This window comes from Podarcis pityusensis (assembly GCF_964106645.2).
Source record: "Podarcis pityusensis genome assembly, chromosome: 10".
Classification (NCBI taxonomy): Eukaryota; Metazoa; Chordata; class Lepidosauria; order Squamata; family Lacertidae; genus Podarcis; species Podarcis pityusensis.
In genome coordinates this window covers 34157845-34185456 of record NC_138035.1, presented here as the reverse complement: position 1 = coordinate 34185456, position 27612 = coordinate 34157845, and the positions used below count along the sequence as shown (strand labels likewise).

The 27612-nt window shown below is 43.6% G+C and overlaps 2 protein-coding genes across 6 annotated transcripts in view; one reads left to right on the top strand and one right to left on the bottom strand.

The window, feature by feature from the left end:
* Positions 1-15321, top strand: part of EMP1 (epithelial membrane protein 1) — a 30046-nt gene extending 14725 nt beyond the window's left edge. The window contains exons 2-5 of one of the 2 annotated variants that reach the window (XM_080971290.1): positions 3848-3969; positions 11137-11245; positions 11366-11506; positions 13381-15321. In XM_080971290.1, the coding sequence (XP_080827416.1) occupies positions 3892-3969; positions 11137-11245; positions 11366-11506; positions 13381-13541 (489 nt within the window). In that variant the 5' untranslated portion in view covers positions 3848-3891 and the 3' untranslated portion in view covers positions 13542-15321. The remainder of the gene's footprint in view (positions 1-3847; positions 3970-11136; positions 11246-11365; positions 11507-13380) is intronic. The other variant, XM_080971291.1, reaches the window with a different exon arrangement.
* GSG1 (germ cell associated 1) overlaps positions 1-27612 on the bottom strand; it is a 123901-nt gene that overhangs the window by 78303 nt on the left and 17986 nt on the right. For 2 of the 4 annotated variants that reach the window (XM_080971262.1, XM_080971259.1), the window contains exon 2: positions 2857-2957. The exons of the other annotated variants lie outside the window; for them this stretch is intronic. The gene's annotated coding sequence lies outside the window, so the exon portion shown is untranslated. The remainder of the gene's footprint in view (positions 1-2856; positions 2958-27612) is intronic. 4 annotated transcript variants of the gene reach the window in all.

Genomic DNA, 27612 nt, shown 5'->3' with positions numbered 1-27612 from the left:
GTTAATTCTGAGCATTTGTGCTGGCTATTTGTTGATCCTGGTGCGGGATAAGTGGTAAGGAGCTAGTAAAGTTTGACAGGCCTGGTAAAAATGGAGGGAAACAGTACCGTTTTGTTCCAAGAAAGACCCAATAATTTTAAAAAGCTGCTGTCTCTCTTGCACACAAGACTGCAATTAGATGGAGAGGAGGGAGAGGGGAAGGTAGAATAAATGAGTAACACATGTGACTCTGCAGAGCCCTGTGGTTAAGACGTCCGTGGAATGCATCATTACAGGGAAGCTGTGCTATTATATTGTCTCCACTCCCCCCTTTCTAATCTCCCACTGCATTTCTTCCTGATAACTGGCTGCTGGACCATGCCCCTGGATGAATCCAGTAAACCCTGAGAACTCTGCACTGACGTAGGCTGCAGTCTTATACACACTTACCAAGGAATAAGTCCCATTGGAATCATGGGACTGCTTCCTTCAGAGTAGAAATGCATCAGATTGCACAGCTGGCAGACAACCTTGCTTGGATCTCACCCATGAGTTAGACCAGGAGGTGGGCAGATCAGCATCTACTGTCAGATCACCGAGTGATTTGCAGAAGGAAGCTGCCTTTATAGCAAGCAAGGCTATGGGTCCATCTACTTCAGTTTTGTTTGCAGAGTCACTAACAGGTTGTGAAGGGACTTGGTATGGGAGCATCACGAGTGTCCTAATGGTGGCACTTGGACAATATACTCTGAGGTGCTGAGAGATCTTCACAACTAGAGTGGGCAAGCAGGTTCCAATGAAATAGAAGATACTGATAGCCTTTTCTTAGATTGAGCATGTCTGTCTGGAGCTTCTTTTGGGAATCCGGTTGGCCACTGTGCTAACAGAATGGTCGGCTAAATAGACCTCTGGGCTGATTCAGCTGGGCTGTTCCTATGTTCTTAGGACACTAATGCATTGCATGCAGAAATTGCTCCTGATAGGGGGTGGCTTGAGCCCCAGTGGCAGTGATCCCACAAAGGGTACCCAAGGGCCCTGGACATAATAGGAATTAATATGGCAACCCTCTGCCTGTTGACGTGATGTCTTACATCAGTGTTGCCACTTTGAGTGCTGCAGGAGAAAAAACCAGTATGACCTACTTCTTTGGGATGAGGTGGAGAATTAGCTCAGGTATAAGAGGCACAAGGAGAACCAAAGCAGGCGTCCTTTAGTAAAAAGGAATTCTGAGAAGGGCTATCAATGATTTCTCAAGAAAAGCTCAGCAGCTGCTTCTATTTCTCAGCAATGATGAGTGACTAAGAAGACATTAAAGGTTTTTTCCCCAAACAAAAATAGTCGGCCCCACTGAGAAATCCCTCGGTTAATCAGAGCTGGTTGCACAGACAGGAAAGAATGGGAAAATGAACCAACTTAATTGCAAATAAATGGTGGCTTTCTTCAGAAATGTACTGAGGCAAGGTCACTGTATTAGAAAGGATTGGGTGGGTCCCATGTTTCAAAGCATGACTTGTTCTTCTGCAGGAACCACTACAGTAATCTCATTGATCCCTCCCAACAACAAGCCTTCCTAAATGCCATTGCGTGTGGCCTGAAAACCGTCTAGCACACAGCTGATGGGGATGCCAGCCACAACCCTGGCAGCTTAGGGCCAGCTTATGCAAGCAACAGAATCAAGTGGCTATGCTTCTCCTGGACTGTACCAATTCACTGTGCAAAAGGGAGAATTGGACTTGGTGTCCAAAATGCAGTTACTGTATAAACAGGCACTTGGTTATACAATTCGAGAAAAGCTAGCAGTCAAAAATGGAAGTTGTTACTAGGTGAAGGCACGAGACTTGTCAATGAATCAGCTGGTTCATTAGGAAGGAAAACCCTAATCTAACACATCCCTCCCCCCGCATCTCTCAATGTCAGATCATGGCAATGTTCATGTTTCCTATGACTCACTGCTGCTGCCATTATCAGAGACCATTTTACTGAAATCCTCCAGGAAAGCGGCACAGCATGACTGTGCTCTTGCAAAGTTCCTGCTATATTCAATGATGCTTTGCACAGGAGAAATCCCATGCCCTTGCTGCATGTCACTGCAGTCTTTGACTGACATATATCATTTTACTCACAGCATAGCTACAGAATAGCAAACTCTTATTATTTCCATTTTACAGACAGAGGACTGAGATACCAGAAGATTGTATGGTCTTAGGTTTTTCAAGAAACTGTTTAGCAGGCCCACTATCAGACATATCCAGTCCCTTGTTATACCACAATCTACTGAATCCCACATCACCTCTTGGAACTGGTATTTGGAGGCATTCAGCAGCCCAGCTCAACCTCCCCCTGAAGTCTCAGGTTTGCCATTTGGGTGCTTGGCTGGATTTGGTCCTGGATGTCCAGATTCAGCAGTGGCGAGGAGACTTTTGCAGAGATATGGCCAGACTATTGACCAGAGCATGTGATAGGGAGCATGTGATGACTCGCATGTGATTCCCATAATGATTCTGAGGGTGAGCTATGACCAATAAAGCAATCCATAAGACTTAGGATCGAGTTACTTGAAATGCAATTTTCTTCCATATAAGCCTGATCAGGTTTTAAGATTTTCAGAAGAGGGCTTTCTTTCTGTCCCACCAACATCTGAAATATGTTCAGGAGCAGTTCAAGAGAGGGCCTTCTTGGTTACTGCTCCCAGGTTCTGTGACGTCATGCCAAGGGAGGCCCATATCATTCCTTCTCTGATGACCTTCTGTCAGCAGGCAAAAATGTTTTTATTCATAACGGCCTTTGAACTCATAGGTTTTTATGGCCATTGTAAATATGTTGCAATTGAACTTGTTTTTTTTATCAGTTTTGCTTTAAATGATGTGCTTTACCTACCTTTTATGAATGTTTTTCATTTGTTATCATGCATTTTGAAGTGCATCTTGTTTCTGTGAGCTGTTTGGAGCACCATTTGGTGGGAAAGGCAAGACACAAATCTGAAACAGACAAATAAACAACACATAGCCAAATTGTAGAGCAAACTGCATGAAACATGGGAGGCCCATAACTGGATGTCCTGATGTACTACAAAGATAGGCCACTCCCTTGAATTAATTGGTTGCAGAAGAGAAAACATGCAGGCACAATATGGGTGCCTGTATATTTTCCTCTCCACGGCTGATAGCAAGTAGCGATGTTGGGTGATGATGAGATTGTGTTAGGGCCAGGATAACCCCTGATCCAAACTGCCCCTTCTCTTGTATGCATTTAGAATAAGAAAATTATGTTGGGAGATCCAATCTTGGCATCTCCACATAACATCTAGACACGTGAGGTGCTTAAGGATGTTTTGAGGGATGTGGCAAGCAAAATTCCCTTCTTGACTCTGGCATTTACCCTTTTGCTTGGAGCACAAAGCTGAGATATGAAGTTCCAGGAGATCATGGTGGAGCAGGATCTTGTGGTGAGAATAAAATGGGGGGAGAACACCATGTAGCTACCCTGAGCTCCTTAGAAGGAGGGTGGGGTAACATGTAATTTCAAAAGTGTATCTTTTCTTCTTAAAATTCTCATACCTATAAACTTTCTTTGAAGCTGTAAACGCATTCAATCTAATTTTCTACACATCCCTCATTTCTTCACAAACCGGCTTTTAATTTCCTGAAAAACGAGTTGCAGTACTTACAGTGCCTCAAAAGCATTTCAGGGTAATTAAAAAGAGGATTTGCTCGCATTTGCAGAACCAAGGTGTTGATTTTGTCACTGCCATGGGTTTAAGACAAGTGCCTTTCATTTCTTGAAGATACACAGTGATTTTTTAAAAAACAATGTTCTTTTGATTCAGCACCGGGTTTCATATGCTGCTGTCTGTCTGTTTTCTCCCCAGTAGACTTCTCTGCGTTGGAGAGACCCTTGCTGTGAGGAGCCAAGATGTTGGTACTACTGGCTGGTATTTTTGTGGTTCACATTGCCACGGTCATCATGCTCTTTGTCTCCACCATTGCCAATGTAAGTAGCAAGCAAGACTTCCCCAATGGCTGTTCCTTGGGCAACATGGACAGGGCCTTTTGATCTCCTCCAGTCTGACACAGAATAAGGGAATAAAAGCATCAAGGACTCTCACGCTGAAGGTGCTGGCCATTCTTTGGAGGCACACCCCAGAGGATAGGCCTGGAATCTATGGGGCAGAAGCAGATTTCAGCTAAACGTTAGGAGAATCTTCCTAACAGCAGATGCTGTTTGACAACAGACCCACAGCAGGTGGGGTAGGCAAGGCCCTTCTTTCACTGTATTGCAGATCATACACGGAACCGGACTAAAAGGTTGCAGGTTTGATCCCCGTTAGGAGCAGCTCCATATTCCTGCATTGCAGGGGGTTGGACTAGAACTAGATGATTCTTAGAGTCCGTTCCAACTCAAAGATTCTATGCTTCTATCTCCTTAGTCCCATCCAAGTCAACAATCTATGATAAGGGCTAATTCGGTGAGGCTAACAATAGGCTTTTGTGCTGATATAGCTCCAGAAGACAAATCACCTCCAGAAAAAATGTCAGAAAATTTCCTTGAATTTTATATGGCTTAAGGTGCCTCTATTTGCATAACTGGCCCTTGAAACCTATTGCAACAAGTCACACCCTGAGAAATGGAGGGACATTATCTATTTGTCAACTGAAACAAACCAGCAATTCAAGGCTGCCTAAAGGCATGAAATGGTGGTGTTTTCACACTCCTGTCCTGAAGTGAGAAACACCCGGGCACACCCCACTCAAAAACCAGTTGAGTGAGTGGAATTAGCCCATAATCGCTTTGAGGTGTTTTACCATCCCACCTGCCAGACAGTCTGCTATATAATTATACAGTATTTCCATACTTGTCTGTTTCTGGAATTAGAAAATATTCTCATGAAGTGTTTGGGCAAAGCCAAGTACAAGAGGAAGTTAGAGGGTATTATTCAATGCTGTGATTTGTAATAGAAATCTAGACTGATCCCCACTTGCCCAACCAGAATGCTATAACCCACTCTCAACAAAATTGCAGGGTCTCTCTGATTTTTCAACTGCATATCGAGAGAGGCAGCATAAAAGGAAACAGTTTATTTTTAAAAAAATAATTAAAATAATAATAATTAAAAATCAAAACAAATTAATAAAACATAAAACAAGTGGAAATAACAAAAATAAACAAATTTATCTATTAAAATTTAATCCACCTTAGATAGATAGCTATATATGCTGCAATGTGTGTCAACATTTGTAATTTCCATCATATGAATGTGGGTGCAGACAAACCCAGATGCATTTTGTGGGTGTCCGAAAACACTTCAGTTCTCAGGCCCTGGATGTTGATTTGGTTTCACAGTGAGCAGATTTTGGACATTCCCCTATAGCACTTACTCAGTGGCTTTCCTCACATGCAATGCTAGATCAAACTGGCTTACCATGAAAGTGGGCTGTTGCACAGTAAATGAAGCAAGGCTTAGCTCTTCCCTTGCTCCTGGAGCTGCCAGACTACTAAGAGTTAAGCTATGGTTTGCATTACTTGTGAACCTGAGCTCCTGGTTAGTTAGTTTCACTCCCAAGCAAACCACAAGCTCTAACCAATATTTGTTCTCTGCTTAGAATGATTGTTTCATTATGGTACTGCTCCCTAGTGGACACAAGTAGATATGGGGAACATGGATACCTCTTGGCACAGCATGCTCTCTTCAGGCATTAAGCTTATGGTTATGGAGAACACATAAGTCCCCCTTTCCCCTTGCATTGACCTTTACAGAGGAAGCAAGAGAGGGAACCTTTGCATGTATAGACTTCCATAAGATTCGTAAGCCCAATTGCTCAAGGATCTAGAACATGGGTAGACAAACTAAGGCCCGGGGCCCGGATCCAGTCCAATTGCCTTCTAAATCCGGCCCACAGACGGTCCAGGAATCAGTGTGATTTCACAGGAGTAGAATGTGTCCTTTTATTTAAAATGCATCTCTGGGTTATTTGTGGGGCATAGGAATTCGTTAAATCCCCCCCCCAAAAAAATAGTCCGGTCCCCCAAAAGGACTGAGGGACAATGGACCAGCCTCCTGCTGAAAAAGTTTGCTGACCCCTGATTTAGACTGTGAGGAGCCTACGGACATGAAAGCTCCCTTCTTCCTTCCAAATATTTGAGCTGCATGTGCTGATGTTAAGGGGAGAAGCTGCATCATAAGGCTGTGCTCACATACAGTGCAGGTTCCAGAATAAGGAGTATAGCAGCTGAAGAGAGCTACTCTCATCTTCACCAAACTCTCAAAGTAGAACAGCTAAATCCACATCAAATGTTATCACAGAACAACCCCTTTCAAAAAACAAAACGCATGCTATTTAACTGATTGGGCTGAATGAAGCATTTTAGGTGCTTCAGTTCATTATTTATCAGTCCTGCCTACATCCAAGACATACACAAAGTAATAGATGATTAATAGAATATCAGGAATATATGTTTGGCTTGTTGCACTAAATCCTGTTGATCTGTGTGATGATTAAAATGAATAGGTAGGGAATGGTTTATGCCAACGTGTGTGCTCCTGCTAGCTGTATCCAGCAACTGATGCTTTCAGATCAAAGACGATGTTGTGCCATGAATGAGAATTGTCTGCAAATCCAGTAGAACAGATTGTAAAATATATTTGCAAGTCTATTACCTGCATACATGCAGCTATCCGATACTTTAAAGATGCTAACAGTCAAAGGTTTGGTTGACTCAGATTTCCTTAGACACTCTGAAGTGTGAGCTATAATAAGCAAATGCAACATGAAAGGCCGAGCTTTTCAGGAAAGCAAGCAATTGTGCCTCTTTGCAAAAACCCACAATGACACATGGAGAATGGAGAGTTTCAAGCGCCGCATGGTAGACAGGACTACAAAGCATCTTGTTCAAAGCTGTGCCCTACCTCCTGCCCCAAAGGGAGGTCCTTCAGTCTACCCACCCTCCCCAGATCAACCTAAATTTGCCACAGGCTGGAGTGACATTAAATGCGGATAATTTGTCTCTTTTTTTTCAAATTTGGCATTAAGTGGGTCATTTTCCTTTTCTCAGGGATGGAGGCAGATTTTAGCAGAACTCTTGGGTGGGTGCCATCCAGACCCAGTGATTTGTTCATCCGTCCATGAGGTCTAGACCAGTCTTTCCCAACTTGGTGCCCTCCAGATGTTTGGGCCTACAACTTCAATCAGCCCCTCAATCAAAGCATTTTTGGGGCACCAGGTGACATCAATAGGGAAAGGGAGAGGGGTAGCCAAGGCTGCCCTTGGCTTCAAGCTGCTGGGAGCAAGCTGATTTATTGTGTTTCTAGTCAAGAAATTATTACTTGCACAGCTAAAGTTGGAACTGATTAGATATTCCTATACACTCTCTGATGTTCTTTCTAACTTATCAGCATCATTGCTTTACCAGCTAATGTTTAAGGCTGCTTAAGCAGTTGCTCTGGAGAAACTGGTTTAAGTGCCTGGAAAGAAGAGTGTCTGCGTTGGGCTTTAATGAAACAACTGCATCCTCTTCCCTTCAATTCCTGAACTAACACACTCTCACCTTCCTTGCCTTTTCAGCTGCCACATAAGCACTTTGGCTTTTAAGAGGCACACCCCAAAGGCACATTTGTGGTTAAGCAGACGGACTCTTAAGGAATTTGATTTTTGCAAATTCCAATGCAATCAGTATCTTCTGAACCGAATGTATGGACAGAAACATAGATATTCATTGGCTTTCACGCTACCCAAGTTGTTCCTCTTGGCTCAATCCTGTTCCCCAATCAAAATATGTTTTAAAATGCATGTTTGAAGGGAAAATACATTTAAATGGGATTTGTTTGTGCAGATTTCCTTTTTTAAAAAACCCCAAAAAGATTAATGCAGAAACTAGACAGAACAGACTTGTGGGGGGGGGATGCATAAGAAAGTGAAACAGACCAAGAACAAACTGATTCTCTCATGTCTATCTGAGTGGCAGCATCTTCAACATGTGTGTGGTGGTAGATGCTTAGGACAAACCAGCATGGGCTGGAAGTCAAGGTTTTGCCTGCAACTGCATACCCTCCAACATTTCTCCAATGAAAATAGGGACATCCTATGCTATAAAGATAATTTTACTATTTATACCCCACACATCTTACTGGGTTGCCCCAGCCACTCTGGCCAACTTCCAACATATATAAAAACATAATAAAACATTAAATGTTTAAAAAACCTTCCCTATACAGGATTGCCCTCAGATGGCTCAGGGTTCGGATAACTCCATACCCTCCAACATTTCTCCAATGAAAACAGGGACATCCTAAGGAAAAGCAGGACGTTCTGGGATGAAATCAGAAACCGGGACGGCTTCTCTAAATCAGGGACATCCCTGGAAAATAGGGAAACTTGGAGGGTCCACTGCTGCCACCATCCCTGCTGAGTATGTGAGCAGGCCCTTACAGTCGAAGACCAACCTACGTTTTTGGACCAGTTTTAGTACCAAAACACTTCATCTTCATCAACTTGCTGCACAGATCAAAAGAAGTGAGCCCATAAAATGAATGGACAAACTAAGCCCTATATATGGTGTGATGTCCACCCCGCACCACTGGTCAATAAATAGCAGATGTGCATCATCAAACAGGTTTTCCTTGGGGATGAAATTCCCAATAACATTTCTATTGCCATTGCAGACAATTGTGATTACTTCAATCAAGTTACAATACGGTTGATAGTGTATTGTTGGAAAATTAGCTCCAGACAATAGTAATCTCCACTGTGGTCAATCTATGTCACACACTTTAGATACCTATTTGAAAATGACCCAAAGCAGCTTGTGGACTACGAGGCAACTCATGATCTTAATTAGACAAATGTCAGTAGCAAATAGAATGATAAGCACAGTCTTCACAAACTAAGCAATCAAGGGGTATAAATCCTGCCCTCTAATTTCCTTTGCAATTAAGCAATCCTTGGGCATGCAGGAAGTATGTGTCATTTTAGGAATTTTGGTGAAGGATTTGAAAAGCTTATCTGAGATCAGAAAAACAGAAATTTATATGAGGCCCTTCCATGTCTCCAGGGTGACTCAGTTGAACACAGTCTAGAGAAGACTGATGGTTTAAATGACTTACACCCAGTCCTGAATTAGTAAGCCTGCTAACTACAAAGTAAACCCCACTGGATTTGCTGGGGCTGATTTCAGAGTTAACTTGGAGTAGCTGGTACCACTGACTTGTCATGAGAATGCAAAGGCCCTTCTGCATTCTGCTCTTGGCTGCTCAAGCTAACCTAGAGCTGCTCCTTTGCTTTAGTTTATGATGACCCCTGCTGGATAGTCCTGTCTGAGAACGGGCTGCCATTTATTTATTTTGAAAAAACAAGCCATTGGGAAACATTGAACAACAACAGGAAAGGCCTCCTGAAGCCAAAGAGATCAGGAAACCGCAGTGAGTTTTCTCAGCACTCTGTTGTTCCAGAGTTTGGCACAATTCCTGTTTCAGCGGCGATTCGAGGGAACAGACGTCTGTGGTCTGTGTACTGCCCAGAGAGAGGCTTGGGAAGATTATAGTCACTCCCAGAAAATGATTACCTTTTCAGAAGCAGCTTCTTGCGCTTTCAGCAAGGCACTGAACTTGGGAAGAATGCCGGGATACCCTTATATACATCATGGGTAACCAGCTACAAGGACTGTTTAAGGGCCTTGTCAGAAGTGTGATCCAATGGGAGCCCACATCCATTGAACCATGCAGCACATCTAGAGTGATTCCAAGAGTTAGATGCCCATCTCCAGAAATGATCTGAGACATTGGTGCATCACAGCACCACCATTATCACCACCATATAAATATATGGTAAAATAAATAAATGAAGAAATAGGTCCCCAAATGCAGATGCGGAGATAGCTGCTCTAGCACCCGGAGCAGCATACATGGGGCTAGCTGCCTGTGAGGGCAGGGCGAGCATCCTGGGGGGGGGGGGCGGCGATGTCACCCCCCCTCAGGGATGACACCAGGGCAGGCTGCACCCACCGCAACCCCCTTCCTCCTCCAGTGCCCAAATGTATGTTTGGCTTCCAAGTAGATCTGGGTCTGAAAAAGCTGAAGGCTGCCATTCAAAGATAAACAGAACAAAAGGATCGATTTTCAGCTTGCTAGTTGCAAGAGTTCCCCAACAGCCACCACGGACAAAAGCAAGTCATAAGGAGCACTTAAGCAACAGCCATCTGAAAAAGGTCAAAATCACACACATCCGCCAACAGATTACGGAATGGCGCGTCTCATGGATTCAGATCATAACCCTCATGCTGTGGCATAATTTCCAGATACTTCTTTATTATTTATGCATTTATTTAAAATATTTATATACTGCTTTTCTATTAAATTATCCCAAGGGGCTTTCAATAAAAAATTCATCGCAGAACAATAACAATCCATCACAAATAATAAAAACTTCTGTCCAAGCCGGCATCATACAGATGATTCATTTGGAGGACTGTTCATGAGATGTGCCAAATGATCTTCTCAGAGCTTCTGAGTAATCATTCCTAGAGCGGGGGGTGGGGAGGGTAGGCTAATCTGTGGTCATCTACAGATGTTGCTGTATTTCATTTCCCACCTTTCCTGATCATTGGCTATTTTGGCTGGGACTGATGATGGGAGTTGGAGTCCAACAATATTTCCCAAGCCTTTTTGAATCTCTCACCAATCAGCTGAAAGCCACATCTTACTTTTCCTCCTAGCAAAGTATTTGGCTACATCTCCATCATTTCTGACCCACGGAACTCTGCTTTTTATTATTATTTTCCTGTGTGTTTGCTGAAGCAGCTCCTTGCCAAGTATGCAAGGGAGCCTAGGTACACCTCTGAATCTGAGTGAACGATTCCCCTGCCCCTGTCACAAACAGTTTGAATGAGCAAAAGTTCATACATGTATGCACATTTTCCATGTTGTACACTGATGTCAGATTTCTGGCAGTATAACTCAGAAACCTTTTTGCTGCGAAAAACAAAAAAAGAGGCAACCATTTTTGGATATAATAATAATATAAATTACAATACCTTGTGAATACTGACAATTTTAGAAGGGCATTGCTGAACTCGCCGATGTTTTCCTTTCTAGATTTAGCCTGGCAAGCTGCTTTTCTTGAAGGGAAGCAATAAAAAACATTCACATTTCTTCTGTTTTGCTTTTAGGTCTGGATGGCAGGTCAGGTTCAATCGGGCATAACAAACTCCTCAGGCCTGTGGCTTCAGTGTATAAACGGGGTTTGTGGGGATCTTCGCTTTGAAGAAGACGACCTCAGTAAGGGTCCATTTACTTTCATCTGAGTAATGTGCACTGTTTGAAACAACAGTCATGTATTTTGACAAGGATTGTGACTTCACGTTCACACCTTTTTCTCTCTCTTCCGTGTGTCACTAGATGCACTCAAGGCAGTGCAAGCCTTCATGATCCTCGCCATCATCTTTTCCTTTGTCTCCCTGGTCATGTTTGTGGTGCAGCTCTTCACGATGGAGAAAGGAAAGCGCTTCTACATGACAGGAGCCATTATGCTGGTTTGCTGTAAGTGAGGCACATGCAGAATGTGCTGCTTTGTTTTGCTATTCTCTCACAGGAATTGTGAATTATTTCCCATGGGCTCAGGTTGGTTACAATTAGGGAAGCTTGAGGAATTTGTTCTTTGGAAATTTTGACCTGATCTATGTCCTCTTTTGTCTGGGGGTACAGGGTCCAAAATTAAATTGCTGGCCACCCATGTAACAAAATTTGAACCGGTGAAGTTTCCCCTGTATTTCAAACTAGAAAAAGCTTAACCTATGGAATTTCTGCCTGCATAAAAACCCTTCTTTTCCCCAGTGGCAACCCTAAACCCAAAACTTGACTACAATCTTGTACTCATCTACTTGGGAATAAGCACAATTAAAACACAAAGAGACTTACTCCTGAGTTGAAAGGAATACCATTGTTCTGTCAGTTAACTATACAGTATATTCTTAACAAGTGCCTTGGCTTTAGCTACTGCATAGCAGGAGACACGTCCAAGCCTCTTTGCAAAGTTTTCACCTTTTGCATTTGCCATGCCACAGGGAACAACTTAATATCCACCCACATTTACTGTGTGCTGGTATTTCCAGGAAAGAACTTCTAGGGAGTACAGTACCTGATCTTAGATTAATCCACAACAGTGCATCCTGTCTTGCTGGGAAGAAAGGAAGTGAAAACTACAAAGATTCTAAGAACTAGAAAATTATTCAGAAGTAGGAAAAGTGAAATAAAAGGGGAAAGGAAAACCTCAGGTATTCCTATCTCCTGCTGACTAAACAACTGACACATAAATCACAGCACCTACTTCACTACTTAGCTAAAAGTATTGAAGGCAGGAGCAGTCATTCTGGCACATTTCACAGAAATCAGTTAGAAGGGTGCATGCACATTTTGTCTTGTAACTTTCTTTCTAGGAAGGCTAGAGACTTACTTTTTGTATTAAATGAAAACTCAGAACCTGGGCTCCCTTACTGGCTGTGTGCCTGGTACATAAGTGCCTCCTGTACATGCCTCTCCAAGTACCGTATTTTTCGCTCTATAGCACGCACCTGACCATAACACGCACATAGTTTTTAGAGGAGGAAAATAAGAAAAAAATATTCTAAACGAAACAGCGGATGTATGATTTTTGTGGTTCATGCTGTGGCCACAGACATGTGATCTGACGGTGAGTTTGGGGTAGCCCAATGCAAAAATCCTGAGGATCCATGTGGATCCATGCTTTGTAACCACGTTTTTGCACCACTGCGGCCCCAGGCAACAGTGGGTGCGTGATTTTTTTGGTGCAAGCTGTAGCCATGGACATGCTATGTGATCTGATGGTGAATTTGGGGTGACCCAGTGCAAAAATCCTGAGGATCCATGTGGATCCGTGCTTTGTAACCATGTTTTAAGTGGGGAGGGAAGGAAAAGCACTCAAGGGACAAGGAACACGTGTGGGGTGGGTGGAGAAGGACGCTGTTAATAATGCAGAAGAGGGGTATAAGAGGAGAAGGCTCCTCTCCTCTCCAGCTTTGCTCCTTTAAAGCAAGCAGGCTCTCTGTCCCTCTCTCCTCCCCACTCAGCGGGTCTTCTCCCGCTTTGCTATTTCAAAGCAAGCCACGGAGGAGGGAAGGAAGGGAAACCATGGATCCTCTGCACACGACTGCAGCAGATCCCCCCACCATCCGTAGGCATTCGCTCCATAACACGCACAGACATTTCCCCTTACTTTCTAGGAGGAAAAAAGTGAGTGTTATGGTGCAAAAAATACGGTAAATTACCGAGATAATCATGGGGCAGGGGGTGCTATTCATGACGATCTTTGGGCTAGAAGCAGAATTCATGTTGAAAAGGAGTCACTTGAGATCATTTGGATGGACCAAAGGTTTATTCTTTCTTTCCCTCCTCAGGGCTGTTCATTCTGATCTCCGTCTCCATCTACACGGCCCGTTTTCCACAATACTTCAAAAGCAGTCTAGACCACCACGGCTACTCCTTCATACTTGCCTGGATCTGCTTCTGCTTCAGTTTCATCGTTGGGATTCTGTATCTTGTGCTCAGAAAGAAATGAGGGGAGCAGGGGAGAAACTGGGAGGGCGGATTGGAAATATGGGGGGCTTGTGGGAGGGATGCGAAGTTGCTTTGCTATGAGAACTGTTTGCCCAAAGACATGAATCCATACACTGCTCACCTAACGTGCCCAATCACAGAAATAAATCAGGGAGAGAGGGAGAGAGACTGAGCAATAGACTTTCCACTGTCATGGATCCTGACACCAGGAATGTGCTTGAAGAACCAAATAGCCAGCTCTTATCTCTTTTCTCAGTAACTAACATGTGCATCCCATCTTCTGCCCATTTTCTGCCTCACTTCAGAAAATCTGGAAAAGTTATAAGGTGCAGCTTTCTTCCTTAAATTTTAGAAGTTATGATATGCTTCCCAGTGGTTTCCATTTGGGAGAACATTCCCACTCAGTCTGGAAGGTGTAGTGCTTGTCAGGGACGCTGGGGCAGAACCCTGCCTCCCTTTTCTTGACAAGCAAATGACACACAACGTAGGCATGCCTTGACTGACATGAAGCCAAATTCCAGCAGTAAAACCACTGCAAGCCACTTTTTTTTCTTTTAAAGGCACTTCCATCACCATCTCATTTCCCCAGGAACAGACTTGCTGCTGCTGAGGAGATCAGAGGGGAAACAACCAGCAGGGAATGAAAAGAGGGGTGAATGTGGGTGGCAGAAGGTGGGACGGGGGAGAGGAAGGCAGGCAAGGACCTTAATTATGTGGAATAGAGTTATTAGGGCTCTGATGAATGTCATTAGAGTGTGACTTTCCATTAGAGCCCACTGTGCTACCTATTTAACGCAGCTGCACTAGGAAGATCAGATGGAGCCCCCATGTTGCCACCAAATGGTTAGGTCTGTGATGTGTGTATTCAACAAGCAGTAAGTTTGAAAGGTCTGCTTGCAGTCAGATCTTTTGAGGCATTCAACTTAGGCTCATGGGACCAAGCACCAAACTGGATTAATTTTTTTCATCTATAGGCAATAGGCAACTTTCTTTTGGTTGTCACATAGAATAGGGTTGGGGGTTGTTTTTTAGAATAGGGTTTTATAATATCAGACTTGCCTTGGCACTATAATGTATACCTTAGAAAAGCCTTAAACTAACTATCACCCGTTTATTTGTTTGCTGCTTTTCTGCGGTAAACCATGCCCACGGCAGCAGACCTTATATCCCACAAGAAATGTTGCATATGACTTAGAGCAGTGCTCCAGACACAGGATTCTGCGTAGCTGAATGGAATCGGAGAAGGGCCTTCTCTCTGTTGTGTTGGTTTTAATTCCTCACTCCCTGCCCCCATGCCATCATCTCATATAACATCTCCCAGGGCATGAGAAGCAGTTCAGCTAATTAAATGTTGCAAACCGAAGGCCAAGCAGGAAATGGAAAGAATTATTATGTCATCGTGACTGTCTGCATCAGGGTTTTCAACCCTTTGGGTCTTGCCATTTAGATCACTTAGGATAATGTGTGGAAACTATGAACGTTAAGAGGCTGTCGCTCTCACTGCCTTGCTCCACTCCAGTCACATGAAACGGGGAGAGACAAATTCAAGGCTGCAAGTTTAATATCAACAGTATTTTTCTTCTTTCTTTTGTTACATTCTCCCCCCCTTCCTATGTACAACTTTTGTAATTTGGTGGCTACATCCTTCTATTGTACTTGCTGTTTCTTGAAGTTTGTTTCGTGTGTGGTCTTTGTAAATATTTTGATACAACCATTCCTAACTGTAGGGATATATTAAAGACAAAAATGACAATAATCCAGTTCCCGTTATCAGAAACAAAGAGTCTTGCTGGAATTGATTTCTTTCTCCCATGTATGAATGTTGTTCTTTTCCCCTGGCTGCATCAAGTTTGATTTCAAATATGGGCTGGCTGATCTGTGGTGGCACGACCACATGGCTGGGTAATTCAGAGGACTGATGTCAGGAGCTAGCAGAATATAAAGGCTAAACCACATGTAGAGTACAGTGGTACCTCGGTTTACAAACTTAATCCGTTCTGGAAGTCCTTTCTTAAATCGAAACCATTCTTAAACCAAGGTGCGCTTTCCCTAATGAGACCTCCTGCCGCTGGTGCCCTTCCACCGTTCAGATTCCATTCTTAGATGGAGGTAAAGTTCTCAAACCGGGACACTACTTCCTGTTTTGTGAAGTTCGTAAACCAAATCGTTCTTAAACAGAACTGTTCTTAAACCGAGGTATCGCTGTATCACTTAAACCGAGGCAACTACACTGTAAACCACAGGTCAATGGTGCTGGTAGTGGGGGAGAAACCACAGATCTTTTGTGCAGCATGGAGAATTTCAGGCTTCTAGTCTTTGTGGCTGTGAGGGGCAGTTTAAAATACATTGTGAGAGTATGCCAAAAGCTACAAACCAAAGCAAAAGCAAAGCCAACGTACTGTGTTTTTCAAAAGTATCATTTCAAAGCCTACCTCGGGATACTGGTGGACCAAAATCTCCTCAAGATATTTGGGGTCTGTAATGCTACACTTTTAGTCTCCCCACACATTTTTTTTTAAGGGCCCAGATTTCATGAGTCCCAAGCTTAATGGCTTCAAAGTAAGGTTTCACTCTTATTTTGTAACACAATGCTTACAATTATGTTGATGTAGCAGTTAAGATAAGGAGGTGTTAACCATTCCTTGGTTTTCTATTCAAAACTCCAGGAGGTTTGTTGCTGCCTGTAAGGTAAAAAAGGTAAAGGACCCCTGGACGGTTAAGTCCAGTCAAAGGCGACTTTGGGGTGGCGGTGCTCATCTCTTAGGCCGAGGAAGCTGGCGTTTGTCCACAGACAGCTTTCTGGGTCATGTGGCCAGCATAACTAAACTGCTTCTGGCACAACGGAACACTGTGACAGAAGCCAGAGTGCACGGAAACGCTGTTTACTTTCCTGCCGCAGCAGTACCTATTTATCTATTTGCACTGGCGTGCTTTTGAACTGCTAGGTTGGCCGGAGCTGGGACAGAGCAACAGGAGCTCATACCGTCATGGGGATTCGAACTGCCAACATTCTGATCAGCAAAGCCCAAGAGGCTCAGTGGTTTAGACCACAGCGCCACCCGTGTCCCACGCTGCCTGTAAGACCCAAAAGAACCAGTGTGCCCTTAAATAATTCAAATGAATTTCATTTTTGGATTATTAAGAGGAGAACAAAAGTCAAATATGAAAAACTGCTGCTTGTGAACCACACCCAAGGTATGGGATTTATTGTTTTGGGCAACAGGGAGAAATCACGTTGGCTATAATTATGAAGGTAACACTTAGTGTTATAAGCAAAAATAGCCTCTAGCATTGTTTTGTAAAGGCTTGTGCAAGAATTAGCTGATGAATTCACACAGTTCTATAATCAGCAGGTTCTCATGTTTCCAAGGCACAGGAGTTTGCACAAATGGAAGAATGGCTTTGAATCTGCTTCCAAACTTTGTGAAGGGAACTCAGGCAGCATTCCAGGTTAGGTGTGAAACAGCAGGAGAAATCTTCTGCTTCCATATGGGCACCTTTCAATACAACCCACTCAATACCACTGCATGGATCTCCCCTGCCCCACCCACATGCAAAAAAAAGGTTAAATTGCAAAATCTCATATTCATAATTATAAGGGGTGGTTAATTCTTGGCCCCAAGTGCTCATAGCTCCAACCCTCAAGCTCTTCCCATTGTCCTCAACCCCATCTCCATCTCTTTGCCAACTACCTTGGCAAAAACACTACCTTCTGCACCCCCGAGGGCTGCGTGTTGAAGCATGTGGTGAAATTTCTTGGTTTCTTGGAGAATGAAAACAACAACACATTCTGAACTGGTTTAAGTATATACCATTGTATAGATCTCTCCTATGCGATTGGTGCAGACTATCAAATTTGGAAGATCCAGTTCTGCTCTCATCCACAAAGGTACAGTAATAATAGTAATAATAATTTATTTCTACCCCACCCATCTGGCTGGGTGTCTCCAGCCACTCTGGGCGGCTTCCAGCAAAAGATTGAAAATACATTAAAACATCAGTCATTAAAAACTTCCCTAAACAGGGCTGCCTTCAGATGTCTTCTAAATGTCATATAGTTGTTTATTTCCTTGACATCTGATGGGAAGGCATTCCACAGGGCGGGCGCCACTACCAAGAAGGCCCTCTGCCTGGTTCTCTGTAACTAGACCTCTGTGTCGGGGTTGAACGATGGGGGTGGAGGTGCTCCTTCAGGTATATAGGAATGTATTTTAGTGGAGATTTATGATTCGTGGCTTCCTCAGCAGGACAGAAGGAAACAGAGAAGGAGACAGGCATGCCTCATCAAAGATATATACACAATTAGCATTAGAAGGCTGGGACAGGTTTTGGAACAGAATTAGTTAAGAAGACAAGCTCGGGGTGGTAATAGGAAATATTGAAAACATGGGACAAGTCCAGCTAAAGAATAGTGCCTCCAAGTCTGTGTAAAGTCCTCACAGTATGTTTAGTAACAACCAGCCACTCTCAATGGTCAACTAATTGGTGCCTTGGGGTAGTGAGGAGTAGTAGTGAGTGTTTTCTTTAAGGTCATGTGGGCAACATCTGGCTAAAGTTGTCAGTAGTGAGGCTTCTGAATTTCATTGGGAGCCACCTTACTAGTAGTGGTCTCTGGACAGGACTTTGGGGCACAGATTCATCGCCCTGCTCTGGGCCCTAATGAGCAGTGGGGCTCCAAATGCAGCAAGGCTGACTTACCACATGTTGAAGTAAGTGCCATCTAAAGAGGGGTGGACTGAGGTGTAAGGCCATTAAGTCCTAAAATTACCTAAGTGCACCACACTACACCCTACCTTTCCCTCTGATCAGAGCATTGTCTGCTATCCTGCATTCATGATGTTTAAAGAGAGAGAGCTGTTGAGATCAGAAGAAACCTTATGGGAGCTGCCCTCAGAATGAAAGTTTAAATCTGCATACACACCATACATTTAAAGCACAATTAAATCACATGGCATCCCCCAAAGAATCCTGAGGACCGTAAGGATGATCTGTAGCTCTGTGAGTAGTAAAGTATAGTTCCCAGGCAGGTATTCCAGCTTGGGGAAATGCACACAGAGTACTTGTGTTGGAGACACATTTCCTCTTGCCAGGCAATGATTCTAATCTTCTTAAAATAATCATGGGCTACAACCTGTCAGCAAACTCACTAGTCATTTTGTTTGGCTATGTAAAGGACTTCATCCTATAAGAAGCCATGGAAATAGCCTATGTATTAACAGCTGCACATAGGACAATTTGCTCCTCCTGGAAAACAATACCAAGCCCCTACAATGGACAAGTGGGTTATGAGTATATGGGATTTAGTAAATATGGATAAACTAACTAATATAATCAGGGTAAGCGAGAGTTGACAAGCTAATATCTATCTACTAAAAAATGGAGTATGTTTGTGATGTATTGGTGTAATAATACACAAGAAGATATCCAACCACATATACTGGTAGAAATCTCGTAAATACCAGCATCGGAATATATAACAATTATTTATGAACGAGGAATGTATAAAGACTCCCTCTAATTTTTGTTCCTATTTATTTATTAAAGTTCCTTGTTTTTGTTGTTTTAGATACCTATGCATGTGCATATGGGTGTAAATTCTCTTCTGCTTCATTTTAATGTTAGTATCTAATTTTGAAGCTTGCTGCATTAGTTGTATAATCAGCATAATCTTTAAAAAAAAAAAAACCATAAGAAAAGAACTCACCTTCCTAAGGGAAATGATCTTCCACTGTACCCCATGTTTATATGTACTAATCACATTCTCAGTCTGTTTGTTGCCTAAGTTCTTGTCAAGCAACATGGTCACCAGCTGCACGCTGCATGTATGTAGTTCAGACTGAAATGGGGATATCAAATGTCTGGACGCTTCCCCCAGGAAAGGCCCCTCCATGCACCTTCAAAACTACTACATCAGATGGGATGCAGTGCTACAGTCTTCTCCCTCACATGCTAGCTTTGTATCTTCAGAGTGGTTTTGTGTTTCTTAATGTGGGAAAGCATTCAGATAGCGGATTCCATAGCTGCAGTCTCAGTTGGTACAATCCATCACATGAAGCTGCTGATAATCTAGACAGGCTCTTACAGTCCAGTTCTAAGCATGTTTATTGCAGTGGGACTGATTTCAAAACAAGCATGCTTCATTTCTAAAATGCTGTGGCACCTTACTTTAAAACACTGGTCTTCAGCTAGTAGGTCTGGACCTGCTAGAGCAGAGCTTTCCAAACTGTGTGTCGTAACATGTTAGTGTGTCGGCTGCAGTGTGTAGGTGTGTCACATGAATGCTCCCCGTGCTCCTTCCAGGGCTGGAAAGGGTTAGTTTAACCCTTTGCTAGTAAAGCAGAATGACTGTGTTGTGAAATGATGCACATCTAAGAAGTGTGTCACCAACATGCAAAGTTTGGAAAGCTCTGCACCAGAGGATCCAAGCCCTGATCCAAGGTGGGTTGTAGAGGAGCACCATACAAATATATGGTAAAAGACTAAGAAACAGGTCCCCAAGTGCATGTTTGGGTTAAAAGTGAGACCTAGATCTGGAAAGGATATATATACCTGCATTGAATTATTTTTGTATATTATGGTCCAGCCACTACAGGAATTGCATAGTGAAGCAGGGATCCTGAAGATTTAATAATTTCTGACCTACAATTTCCAAATCAGCGTTACTCCTTCATGTGTATCAGGGCAGGATCTGTGCTCTGTTGTTTTCACACAATGCCACTAGAGGTCAGGGGAAGACTAGCAATAGTTTTTTACCAAAGATCAGTAACGTTCTGGTTTGGATTTGGCAGGTAGAAGCCAAGGAGCTCTGCCTTGACTGCCAATTACTGTAGAAACTGGCAACTTGTACTCCCTTCTGCAGTCATGTCCAAGGCTGCACATGCTTTGCTAGTGACCTTGAAGATGAAGGAACCTGTGTGGCTGATGCACTGGAGACTGCTTTGTAGGAGGCAGAATTAGAGGATGTCCTCCAAATTTCCAGCAAAAGCACTCAAAGCATACTAGAAGTCTTCAGAACATCCTCCCGGTTCTTCCATGCAAATGCTGCAGTTCCACATCTTCAGATAGAAGGGAAGCACGTCAGAGTGAACAGAACCACATGGGAAAGAAGGAAGAACATTCAACTGATATTACTCTCTTATATCTAACCAGCAGGAATACAATCGACAAGAGGCTGTGAAGTCAAGAGCTGCTTTAGTTTTAGTGTTGGTCCTCATGCTTTTCATGAGGTAACTGTGATTGATCAACCCAAATAACTCGGAGCTCTTCATACGTACCTAGGAATAATGATTCCTTATATTTTGAACACTTTAAGGCTGGTTTTGTAACCCCACATGAAAAAGACAGTAAAGGTCAAGTGATTACATCAAAAATTTAACAGTATTAGTAGTAGAAGTAGGCCCCAGTTCCAAAATGCAGAGAAAGCCACTTCCGGCCTGCCCAGGAGGTGGGGTTATGGGCTTCACGCCCACCCCATGTGAGCGAGGGCTGGTTTCAGCCCCCGTGAGAACAGGGGAATCCCGGCCAGGTCTGCCCCCCCCCCCAGCCAGCCAATCGGCTGGCTGGGGGGGCGTGGCCTGGGCTATTTAGGGCCGGCGCGGAGGGGGCTCGCCCTCTTTCCGCCGGATGTACACTATCTTGAGCTCCTTGGAAGCAAGGTGGAATAGACATTTAAAACAAACATACACAAACACACTCTCTTTCCTCCATCTCCTTTATCATCCACAGAGAAAATGCCCCCTTTTCTTTCTTTCTTTCTTTCTTTCTTTCTTTCTTTCTTTCTTTCTTTCTTCCATCCTGCCTCTTCTCTAATACTAGGATGAAAAAAGGGGAGACATAGAACAAGCAGCAGCAGCTGCCGGCCCTCCCTCCTGCCCCACACTTAAGCCTAGGAAGAAAGAGGGTGAGTATTGTGAAACATTCATTGTTCAAATGTCACTCTGTCTTCTGGCGAAAGAAATATAATGGCACACCTAGCATCTAACCTGTTACATTGTTTTATACACACACACATCCCACTGCTGCCCCCTACTGCCATCTCTTTCATCCCTTCACGTCCCTCTGCCCCTCCAAAAAAGATTCAAATATTCACTGTATAAAAGCCAGCACCTATGATTAGACTATCTCGATAAGCCACTCTGGCTGCGGTCCATTCAGCCCACAATTACATGCACTTAAATCCCACTCATTCCAATGGGAGTTGGAATGTGAATAGCTGTGGGCTGGATTACATTCCTCCTGTTTTCATCAAAATGATGAGCAATCACTGAAGCCAATGGCAGTTATGGGGACATGGTGCAACCAAACACCAGATTGATGAGTCAGGCGCTGCAATTGAAGTACCCACATTTGGCAAATGAAAGAATCCCAGAATGTGCCCTTTTAAAGGATGCAGCCAAGATTCAAGAATACTTTATCCCCCCCCCAAAAAAAAACACACACACACCTCCACTTCACATGGCCCAGGAAAAATCTGCAATTATTCTGCAGTAGTCTATGTTGGATATTTGCTGTGAGGTGGGAGCCCCGTGGCAAAAACAACATTGAAATCACAAAGGGAAACAGCATCATTTTGAAGTATTCATTACTTCTTCGTGACCCATTTGCCAGTGATCAAAACAAAGAAAAATTGTTATTTTTAGTGTTCCTTAAGGGTCTAAATGAGCATTTTACAGAGAGGCAAGTCATGTGAGCTGCTGAATTGGTAGCATGCTAGTCTGTTGCAGTTGCCAATGGAAACCTTTGATACATTTACAGTACCCAGAACCCCTTTCCTCCGGTTAGGAAAGTGAAATGCTTTTTTAAAATGAAACTGCAAATTGCACTTTTGCAATTCCATCTTGAAAGCTTGCAAATGACAGCCGGGATTAAAATTACAAGCAGAATTTCAAAAAGCCTGACAATGTGTCGATTCACGACCTCCTGGCAGCTACATCCACTTCTTCAGCCCCTCGATGTCCCTGTGGCGACTGAGAGGAGTCACTGCCAGCCAAACGGGTGTGTGGCCTTGGCCTTCCCCCCTTCTCATTTCCCTCAGTGAAATTCTCTGCTCTGTTATCTACCGCCTCTAAAGTCATCTCAGTGGGCTGACTTTATCCTCACATCTTCACATCAATGGATTTATCTTCATCACTGGGGAAGCTGGGATATCGTTCTTGCAGTTTGACAGATTAAGAACTGAGGCTTGGAGAGATTAAAGATTTCCAAGCCTTTATACCTGATTCTCCCTCTATCAGCCATTGTGCAGAAATAAGAAGTGCAAGGTTAATGGGACTACCTCGGGGAGGGGGGGAGTATCAGGCAGCCTATTTGAAATGCCAATGTTCTCCACTTCAGCCAAAGTGGTTCAAGAAGGAGGGCAAACCTCTTCTCCCCCTCCCCAGTACTGAAAATACCAAAAAGCTGCCTTGCATTTAGAAAAAGACAGGGCAGTTTTATGTCAGACCGGTGGGTCCAGTATAAAGCAGCCCCCAGGAACTCGTTTAAAGGCCATCTCTTAGCTCAGATCCCTAGCTTTTTCTTTCCTTTCCTTTTTGTAAATTGGATAAACTGTTGGGGAAGCCACACAGCAAGCACACACAGCAACCTATTCCATTAGCTCAGGTATGTCCAAACTCTGCCCTGGGGGCCACTTGCGCCCCCCGGGCTGGTTTCAAATGGCCCCCCTGGGCAATTTTGAAAAAGCAATCTCTTGCAGTCCCCAAGCGCCTGCCCACCAAAGCCATTTCCTTTTTGCGGGCTCATCACGAGCTCTCCCCTCTGCGCGGGGGGCGTGACTAGCCCCCACACCATTAGGGAGTCACTCCTTGGGTCAACCAATCTGGTTGGCCGGGGGGGGGGGTGGCTAAATAAATAAACAAATAAATACTACAGTACACGTTCGGGATGTTGATGCTGCAGCGATGGTGGTGGCAGAGGGGTGGCTGCCGCCTTAACCCAGTGCCGGATGTATGTATAGGCTAAGTAGGCTGAAGCCTAGGGCCTCTAAATCTAGGAGGCCTTCCCAGCCATCCCGCTCCCCAGTGGGCAGTCTCCCCTCTCCCAAAATTGCAAACCCAAGCCTTCATGCAAGGGCAAGGCAACTCAGGACCAGCAACTATGAGACTCAGGGCTAGCCAATGGGGCCCAATTTGAAGCAGTGGGGCGCAACTTGATTTTTTTTTTGTAGGGCTCCAGTTCACAGCCAAAGTCTTATAGATATAAATAAAATCTTGCAAAATCTTATAGATATAAATAAAATCCATCTAGATGTGGGGGGGGGGGCGTAAGAGCGATACACGGCGCTCAATTTGGCGAAATTGCTCCAACTGCCTTAAGGTCAGCCCTGATGAGATTGTGCAGGGCTTGGATTGACAAGCTGCACCTTCTAGGTCCCTGGTGTCACCATTCAAAGTACAGACTCAAGGACTTGTTATGGAAAAAAGGGGGGGCACTTATTGGAAATCAGTTTTGTCACCTCTTCCCCCCAAACCCCGAGACAATGAGCCCAGCCACCTTTTATTCACAGTTGCATAAGCACTACACTACAGCATGGCCATAAACTTGTATGTTCAATTGCTGAAATATACACCCAATATGTAGCAATGGAGATTTATGTTACTGCTTTACGAATGAACACTGTGTTTTATGAATGGACTCTGTATTTTGTGAATTACCTAAAAGCCACCAATAGGGAGCTCTAGAATCTGACAGCTAACCAATTGGGTACTACCAAACAGTGACCCCTATTGCTGAAAGCCGGTAACCAGCAGGGAATGCTTCAGCTCAGGCTTTGCACTGTTGACTGAACACCCCCTGCTGTGCAGATAATGAAGAAATCTCATAAACTGTATCTCTTCTGGCATCCTGGCCAACTCTATTAAGCTGGTGTAAACCCTGGTGCACCAGAAGCACAGAATAGCAGCAAATAAAATCCGCTCATACGTCAGCAACTGATAAGACTTGTCAACCAGTTCTTCCAAAGTCTTCCTAAATTATAAAGCTCCAAAATACAGGCCAAAAGAGAGCAGGTCTGGGAAGAGCGAGGCATACAGTGGGCACCACCGGTGAAAAGGCCCTGCTCCGTGTAGCTCCTGCCCTGTCATTTGATAGGGTGCCCACTTGCCCTCCTTCTTGACATGAAATGCTCTCTATTGGAGTCTCCAGGTCTAGTACAAAGACCATAAGAAGGGAGAGCAGGGACCTTGAAGTTCTCAACAGCTGTTATTCAAGCAAACAAGCACACAGGTCACCTTTGTCACAGTCAGGACACAGTCCTGGCCAGGTCTGTACCCAATCTTGTTTTTGTACAATCTTGTTTATCCTCAGTAACCATAATTATATTACCAACATATACAAGCAGAAAAGTTGTTTTCCTTCATTTGCAAGGAATTTTTCAAAACAAAACGGCACTATTAAAGAAAAGTTCCAGGGTGGCTACAGAAAGTAAACTAAAATTTATTTGCAGTTCATCAAAACTATCCAGTAATATCAAGTTACAGGAAAACTAGTGCTATTAACAGTAATCCTCCTAGTTGGTTAATTGGTTCGGCAACTTCCATGCACATGATGTGTGATGCTAATTATTTCCCCCAAGAGTTAAATGATAACTAATCAGAGGCAGCTACAGTTGCAAATGGCAACAAAATATATGTGAAAGGAAGAGGAGCAGGTTTGCTCAAGTGTGCTGCAGGTAGAAATACTGTTTGTAATGAAGTGAGAGCAGTAGTTTAGTTACTCAAATTAACAAAAAAGAAAGTTTTGAGAATTTAAATTCTAGATTAAAATTGATTACTTGAGAAGGGGATTGTAACAAAAACACTGGGGCCTAATTTGAATAGTAGAGTGCCTGGTATCTGGTGGGGAGACCAAAACACTCGTCAGGAGAGCTATGAGATTCAGGTGATCAGATGCCTTGTCAATCCCAGCAGGTATACAACAGGAAGACCCAGCCTGCCCAGGCCTGTGGCCTGCCGCATGTTTACTTCATCAAATCTGGCCCTCTTTGAAAAAAGTTTGGACACCACTGCATTAGCTACAACAGGGTGCCTTTTTTCCCAGCAGCGGGAGTGGGCGCGAGGGAGCCTGTCAGTGCCAGGAAAGACTTTTGTGTGCTCATGTGCACTCGCAGGCAACATATGGTTACTTCTCTCTTAGTGGAAGAAAGTGTATGGTTCAGACAATTGGCTTATAGTGCAATGAACATACAGCTGTTGGTCATTAATTGCACAAGGTTTAGAGAAGAAACAAGGAAACTTGGGCCTCCCAGATATTGCAGGACTCCAGCTTCCAATGACCCCAGCCAGCATGCCCAGCCAGGGATGATGGGTGTTGTAGTCCAACTACATCTGGAGAGAAATTGTCTGCAGAATTGTTTATTCCCACCAGGCAGCAAGTCTGTTTTCCCCATCCAATATGCTTAGGCCGGACGCTATTGCTTTTGAAGTGAGACTTTAAAGCCTATTCAAATAGGTTAAAAAATATAATAAGAGAATGCTTAGAAGAGATCAGCTGAGCAAACTGTTTAGAGGTGCAGCTGTGTTTATACGACATGAGCAACAGTTTTGTGTGTTAGTGGGAAGTCAAACTAGCATTTTAAAGCTGGTGGACTTTTCTTATGTGTCTTAGGTAAAGGGAGACCATAAGGAAAGGAGGAAAAGTTAAATGGATGGCTGTGTGTTCTATATACCCAGCACTTTCAACACATATCAAAATGTGCCTTTTGAAAGCATAAATTAATTATTTCTAACCCCAAGTGTCTTAAATCATGATTTGTTCCACAAATGATAGGCTAATTCCTAATTAAGATATGCTAATGAGACTGACCATACGCCATCCAAAACCACAGAGTCTGATAAGGAGCTTACTTGCTGCTTCCTAGTATTTATCTTGCTCTTCCACTCTTTAGGTTTGCATTGGAATCTCACCTCCCCCCCCCCCGCCCCATTCAATAATGCTGACGTGTGCTCCCTAATAATTAATTTATGCTGATGGTCTTGCATCTCTGCAGATATCGGCATTAAACATTTCATTTGAGATACCCCTTCAAAGACAAATGTTGTTCTGTATTACTTAAATTACAGTTCCCTGGGGAGAGGGGAGTTTCCTCCTAGTTGGGGGGGGGGGCACCTTTGTCATCTCCTTCCATTTATATGCTCAATTGTTACTTCTGCAGATCTTCCATCTCCTTTTGTTCCTCTATTTTCACTGGAAGCAAAATTTTCTGGACACTGTAGAAACTGAAGGTCAGAAAAAGAAGAATGATCATATATGCCCCCCCCTTTTTTTGAAAATTTAAAACAAGGAAGTTCAGGCTTGACCACTTGTTAGAATTGTGGCACACATACGGATTTTGTTGCTGCCGCTGCCACAATGACCTGCAGTGCTCTGTCACCTGCATCAAGTTCATTTTAAAGCAAAGCAAACTTTGCTGCTGAGAATCAGCAACAAGAGAGCAACTAGGAGCAACTATGCCAGTGGCTAAAGTCATCCTACCATACACACTGAGAAAGTTTGCAGAAAACATCATATTGAGAGTTCTAAAATCTAATGCTCTGATTAGCCCATTATCAAATGGGAAATGTGTCTACTCTGGTGATAATGACCCAGGCAGGACAACAACATCATTTTTAACATCAGTGTAATTTCTGCTTGCTCTTAAAAGCATAGAGCCATCTTCCCTTTAAAAAGAAAAAAAAAATGGCAATCCTACAAGAAAGGAGGGGAAATATTTCATTTCTGTGAGACCTGACTCCGCAACTGCATTCCAGAGCCTGAGGACAGAAGAAAATGTTTCCTCTGGGTGGAGGCAGAACTTTTTTCTGTAAAGGCTTGCTCTGACCAACATTGCATTCATGTGGTAAGAAAGTTTGGGTTGCATTTAGCCAAGCGCTGCTCGGAATTGACAAATTAAACCAGGGTTAATCCTATCCATTAATTTCAATGGACCCACCTTGAGTAGGACAAGCATGGAATATCACCCTCTGTCTGTAATGGCTGGCCTTTGACAGCCACGTAATAGTTGCCAAAATCATGACCATGTGTAAGGTGATTTCCCTAGAAGACTGGATGTTTACAGAAGGGTGACCATGTGTCCT